Source organism: Macrobrachium rosenbergii, chromosome 15, assembly GCF_040412425.1.
Source record: "Macrobrachium rosenbergii isolate ZJJX-2024 chromosome 15, ASM4041242v1, whole genome shotgun sequence".
Lineage (NCBI taxonomy): Eukaryota > Metazoa > Arthropoda > Malacostraca > Decapoda > Palaemonidae > Macrobrachium > Macrobrachium rosenbergii.
In genome coordinates this window covers 5354867-5361223 of record NC_089755.1, presented here as the reverse complement: position 1 = coordinate 5361223, position 6357 = coordinate 5354867, and the positions used below count along the sequence as shown (strand labels likewise).

General features: G+C 42.2%; 1 protein-coding gene across 1 annotated transcript; it reads right to left on the bottom strand.

The window, feature by feature from the left end:
• Window positions 1–936: 936 nt before the first annotated feature.
• LOC136846216 (uncharacterized) lies at window positions 937–2109 on the bottom strand. Its single transcript, XM_067117017.1, has one exon. The coding sequence runs from the start codon at window positions 2107–2109 to the stop codon at window positions 937–939; it is 1173 nt and encodes a 390-aa protein (XP_066973118.1).
• Window positions 2110–6357: the final 4248 nt, after the last annotated feature.

Here is a 6357-nt window from a genome sequence, read left to right as displayed (position 1 = left end):
AACATAAATGAATAAATTAAAGGAAGAGACTAAGGTAAAATTAAGATAAGAATATATATCCATATGAGTGAAAAAATAATTAAAATTTAAATAAATGAATAATTAACTCAATAAATTAATAACTCTCTCGGTTTGAATACTAGCACTGACATGAATGATTAGATAGATGTGTGAGTTAATTTGATAGACAAAAACTATATGGTAAGGTGAGAGTAAAACCAAGGAACTTTACAAGTTTGATAATGCTGCTAGTGATCATAAAGTGATAAGCATATTGAAGGTAAGTTAATGATACTCATGACTGAGCAATTGATTGGAAAAAGGTCGTAAAACACGTAGGTTAGGGGTGACAGGTCAGTTGCTGTGAAGATGTTGAGCCATGGGTCGCCCGTGCAGATTCTGAAAAGGTCTCAGTGGAGATGAGTTGGTTGCGTCAGCCTGAAAAGATGTAAATAAAAAGAGAGACACTTTTGCAGAAGGTAAATGTGAGATGATGAGTAATCTGAGGCAGTGTTTGGCATGGGACCCGTTTTTGTTTACCTGGGTGGTGGGTAGGAGCAGAGGAACGGTGAGAATTCTTCAATGTTTTCAGTTGTGTGTGTTACCAGTTTGGTGTTTGTTAGTGGGTGTTTTCCCGCCTCAGGGAAAAGTCTCCGGACAGTGTAACAGGTAATGATCCAGTGGCTCATGCACTACTTGTTCACAGTACGTGCATGCTCTGTTTTCTGGAGTGATTAACTGGCAGGTGGACATATATCCTAACTGTAGCCGACTGATGATGACTGCAAGTCTTCTGGGTGTGTTCCTGAAAAGAGAAAAACTTTGTAATTTAGTGTTTTCTACATGCCATTTTGCAGACCTGGATCCTTGAAGAAGTGACTGACGAATTTTGCTGTGGGCTTCATTTTTGCTGTACCTGAAAATTTTCTGTTTCATTTACATGAGGGACTGATTTAGGGCAATACTGATTGTATTGCATTGCAGAGTGCTTTTTGCAAGTTGATCTGTCTCTTCATTTCCTTGGATTCCTATGTGACTGGGAATCCAATTCAGTGTCATTTGCCTTCCCTTGCTCTGATGAACGAAGGCTGCAGCTTTTGTGCTGGTTAGGATGTGGACATTTTCAGTGTGTGATTGACTCTTTATAGCGACAATTGCACACTTTGAATCCGTGTGGATTGTTGTGTTTCCTGCCTGGTATAGGGAGTCTTCTAGCGCCTTTTGGATGCCAACCAGCTCCGTTTGCAGGGTGGAGGCATTGTTTGAAAGTCTCCAGCTCACTTTTAGGGAGGAGGAGACTACTGCTGCAGCTGCTGCTGGTATATTTCGGTCCACTGAACCATCTGTGTAGTAAACATTAGGAGCAGATGTGTTGTTTATGGCTGCTTGTGCAGCTTGTCTGAGTTGTGCCAGAGAGCAGAGTGCCTTGTTTGCTGGGAGAAGAGTGAAATGGAAATTGAAGGGGATGGGAGTCCAAGGAGGGAGTTTGACATAGTTGTTGCTGGGTGCTTCTCTCTTAGTTGCAACAGCAGCTTCTTGCATGTTGATCCTTCTCAGAGTGGCGAGGAGGTTCCCCATATAATTCCTGGGAGGGCTGAGTTCCTCATGCAAGTTTAGGATTCCAGTTATTTTGTTCCTCAAAGGGCAATCCCTACTGCTTTTCAAGGTTTTGACAATGGTGAGGGCATTTCTTTGATCAACTCTGGAAGGGAGAGGGAGAAGGTTGGTTTCTGCTTTGAATAGGCAGGGTTTTGTCCACATTTGAGCACCTGCAATGATTCTCATTGCATTGTTTTGAATCACTTCAAGTGAGCAGACCTGAGGGTGTGTCATCTTTGTGAGTGTCAGCTCCACATATTCCACTGCAGAACGGGTGGTTTGAATGTAGAACATCGTGAGTAGATGACTTGATGCACCTTGGCGAAGTGAAGTGATTCTTTCCATTGCATTTAGGCAACAATTGGTCTTCTGCTTCAAATGCTGTATTTCAAATGTCGATGAGAGTTTATGATTTATATTCACTCTCAGGTACATGAAATCTCTCACCCATTCTATGGGTTTTCCCATGATGGAGAGATTATTGGGTGGGCAAGTGTGCTTGATGGCCATAGCTGTAGTTTTGTCAGTGTTGATTTTGAGGCCAAGTTCCTTGCACTTACCTTCGATCAAGTATAGTAATTGCTAGGTTTTCTGCAGTTGAATGTCGCCTGGTTGCTGGGGCCACACTAGGCAGACAACATCTGCATAAATGAAGATTTTCACCCCTTTGGGTAGGTTCTGTGTAGCGAGGTTTTCCATGAGGACATTAAAGAGAAAGGGACTGAGTATTCCTTCCTGTGGGGTCCCATTTTCATGTTCAGTGAACTCAGAGTGGGCTCCTTGAAAGTAAACTCTCACTTCTCGATTCTGAGTGTACTTTGTGTCCATGCCAAGAGATTACCTTTTATGCCTTTTTGAACAAGTGAGGAGAGTATGACAGTGGAATTTGCCAACTCATAGGCTTTCTCAAGGTCGAGGAAGACAATTAAGGCTTTCCTTTCGTTTACTATGGATAGGACATCAGTTATGCATTCCTGAGTTCCAATTTCCTTCCTGTATGCATAGATACATGGATGTAGGGGGCCTGCTTTCTAGAGTAGTCTATTGAGGACCATCCTCTCAGCTACCTTTTTGGTGCAGCTAATTAAAGCAATGGGTCTGTAGGTGCCTGGCTGTTTTGGTTTGGGAATTGGGTTTATGTCCTGCTGGTTCCATTTCCCCAGTCTGATTCTTTTGACATAGGTCTTGTTGACCAGCATTAGGTATACTGTCTTTGCAGATTTGCCCATATTCTTGAGCATGCTGTAGATTATAAGGTCAGATCCAGGTGCAGTATCCTTTGCTTTCTTTAACGCAAAGTTTAATTCCTCCATGGTGAAGGGAGTGTCTGTTTTGCCATGGGTGTTGCAGGCTTCAAGTACACTCCTGCTTCTGAGATGTTCTAATGCTCTTAGGCATCGCTGAGTGTCGAGGGAGAGGTTGACAGTCTTCATCCAGTCAGCGAAATGCTGTGTTACTCTGTCAGCTTCACTTTGTGGGTCAGAGTGAGTGACATTTATGAAATTCTTTTTACCAGAGACTTTGTTGAACCAGTTCCACAGCTTGGCAATGGGTGTGAGATGGTGTACAGTCTGCACCATTGAAACCAGGTTGCTTGTCTCACTTCTTTGGATACCTGAGCAGAGTGAGCTGAGACTTCAATCAGTGTGGCATGCAAGCTGTCTGTTCTGTACCTTCTGAAGAGTTTTCTCACTTGGTTTAATCTTTTTTTCATCTCCTTTATCTGAGAGTTGTAGTACCAGGCATCTTTGTGGTTTGTATTTGTGGTGGGGTATTTCTTTTTAGGCATGGATGCTCTAGCGGCACTGGTTATGTTGTTGCAGAAATTTTGTAATGTACAAACATCCTGCAAAAAATGATTTATGTATTCTGTGGACCAGGTAGTAATGTGATTTTCGAAAGAGTTCTAATTTGCAAACTCAGGGTTCCATCTGGGAGGGGGAAGAGGAGGGGGAGGGAGACTCCTTAACAGTAGCCTTGTCTGCAAGGCAAAGTGGTCACTGATAAGAATGGGGAGCAGTTCCCATATTGCCCCTTCCTGCAGGTTTTTGGAAACCAGAGTGAGGTCCAGCCTACCATTGTCTACTGTAGATGTGTGGGCTCATCGCAGTTGTTCAACAACTTTACTTCTGGGAATTCCTGGAATAGAAAGTGCAGGTGACATCCTGCAAGGTTGGTTTGTTGTCTGGACTTAAGGAAGGGGTGGTGTGGTTTGAAATCATCTGTAATAAGGGCATTTTCTCAGGAGGCTGCATCAAAAGTGCATCTGCTTCTAGGGTGCTATTCGGTGCTCTGTAAACATTGTAGAATGTAACAGTTGTGCCCTCTAGAATGATTTTGATGTTTAATATTTCTGCTTCTGGTCCACAGTCTATGCTTGGAATCTGGGAGGAGGGAATACTGTTTTTGACCAGTGTTAGGAGCCCTCTTGTAGAGTCCATGTGAGGTGTCTGGTATACAGTGTATCCTTTGAAGGAAAAGGACAGGTGTTCTCTAAGGAGTGTTTCTTGCAGAGTAATGATATCATGATTTCCCAGGGATATTTGCAACTGCAGTAATGCAAATTTGGAGCATACGCCGAGAATGTTCCATTGAAGTATCTTCAGCAGCTCCTTGTCATTATTGAGGGGGGAATTTGGGTTTGTGTCATAGTTGGTGGTGGAAACAGTGTCGCTGTCTGTGCTCATGAATTTGATTGCCGGGACATTGTCTCATTGAGGATCTGACTGATGGCTTTTTCGGTAAGGGTTTGGGTGAATGGGATTTCTGCGAATTCAGTGAAGGCAGTCATAATATTCTTCATGAAGTGTATGATTTCGCCCTTGTTGAATTTCCACTCAGTCATTGGGTTGTCTGTGTTGTAATCCCTGATGATACGAGTGCATCTTGTGTAAGGAGGTAGAGTAATATTTGAGGCATGTTCTGTTGTGTGAGTAGGGGGTTTGGAGAGACAGAGTTGTAGAGTTCAAGGGAGGGGATAGGAATGGAGAGAGCGAGATGAGAAGGAGAGGTCGGAATGTAGGGAGAAGGTGAAGTATAGACTGGAAAAGGAGAGGGGGTAGCTTGGGAGGGGTTCGCTGGGGAGGGGGTGATGGGTTGGGGGATGGATAGCCTTGGAGAGGGGAGGAAGAGGGCCTTGCTGTCTGGTGGGTCAGGGTTGTCTCTGTGGTTTTGGAAGGAGAGGGAGGTTTCGAGGAAATGGATTGGGAAGAGGAGGGTAATGATTGGGGGTAGTTCACAGGAGGAGGGGGGGGTTTTGTACCACTAGGCATGGATCCATGAAAAATATCAAAATAATAATATTGAAGATTTGATAAAAATATATCAAAATAATAATATTGAAGATTTAGATAATAATGAAAAATGATAGAAATATGAAAATGGGATAAAAAAAAATAAAAAATCTATTATATAAAAAAATAATACAATTTTGAGAAAAAATAATAACAATAATATATAACAATATTAATATATATATATATATATAATATATATATATATATATATATATATATATATATATATATATATATATATATATATATATATATATATATATATATATATATATATATATATATATATATACATATATATATATGAAAATTTACATGCCCCCATGAAATATTTCTGGATCTGCTAGTGTTTTGTATTTTACCTTTTCATGCATGCAATGCTGGAGCCAGCCAGGACATTTCTTGTGCCAGGCATGGTGCTTTCCTCTACAGTTAGGGCAACATGCAAGGGTTGGCAGGCCAGCTTTGAATTTGGCCAAACAGATTTTTGTTGGGTGTCGGTGGCTACATATGCCACAGATTTCGACCCCTGTGCATATTTCCTAGTGGTGCCTGAACCGATGGCACTTGAAACATCATAAAGGTTCTGGGGTGTAGTTTTCCACTGGGAAGAGTCCCCAGATTCCTAGATTCATCTGAGAGGGCATGGGTCCTTTAAAGGTGCATATCACCTTTTGAGTAGGGCGGTTTGACCTTGTGCTAATGCACCTCTCTGCACTCATGATGCAGGGCTGGTTCTCAAGAGGGGTGAGTTGTAATTCGGTTGGGTAGTTGCAAACTACTGCTTTCATCAATCGTTCAGCAGGGTTAAGCATAACAAGCTCAGGGGTGTTTTTCAAGAATTCTAGTTTCTTGATTCTTTGGGGTGATTGTGAAATTTCCCTTCAGGTTTGGTTTGGCAGTCATGATTAGTGATGGGTTTGCTGTTTCCAGGGCAGCTACCTTTGCATAGGAAAGTGCCCTGAATTTGGGCAGATCATTATCACCAGATTTTTGCACAATTATGTTAACAGGTTTTGGGACATGCTGAAAATCTATGTGATGTACCTTTGTTTTTGGTTTTTCCTTCTGAACTTGTGCCCAGAATTCGACCTCGTCCGAAAGGGAGGGCTCCTCAGTCACGTGCTGGTCAGGGGCTGAGTCTTCTGTAACTGGGGTCATCGTGGCAGTGTCCATTTCACACAGTTGGGGTTATTTCATTGTCCGATTGGTCAGAGTCCATAAATCCTCCTCCTGGCGGGGTCTGGGGCACTGGGGAGGGTGAGGGAGGAGAGGGAGACCGATCTCTTCCTCGTCATCTTACCTGTTTGGAAGAGATAGAGAGAAAAAAGCACACACACAAAGTTATGACAAAAAACACACACATTTAATGGAACACAAGTTCACTTATGACAAAATGTCTAATTCTTCACTGTTCACAGAAAGTTGTTACTTGTTTTATCTTAGCACAAAATTTGTTCTT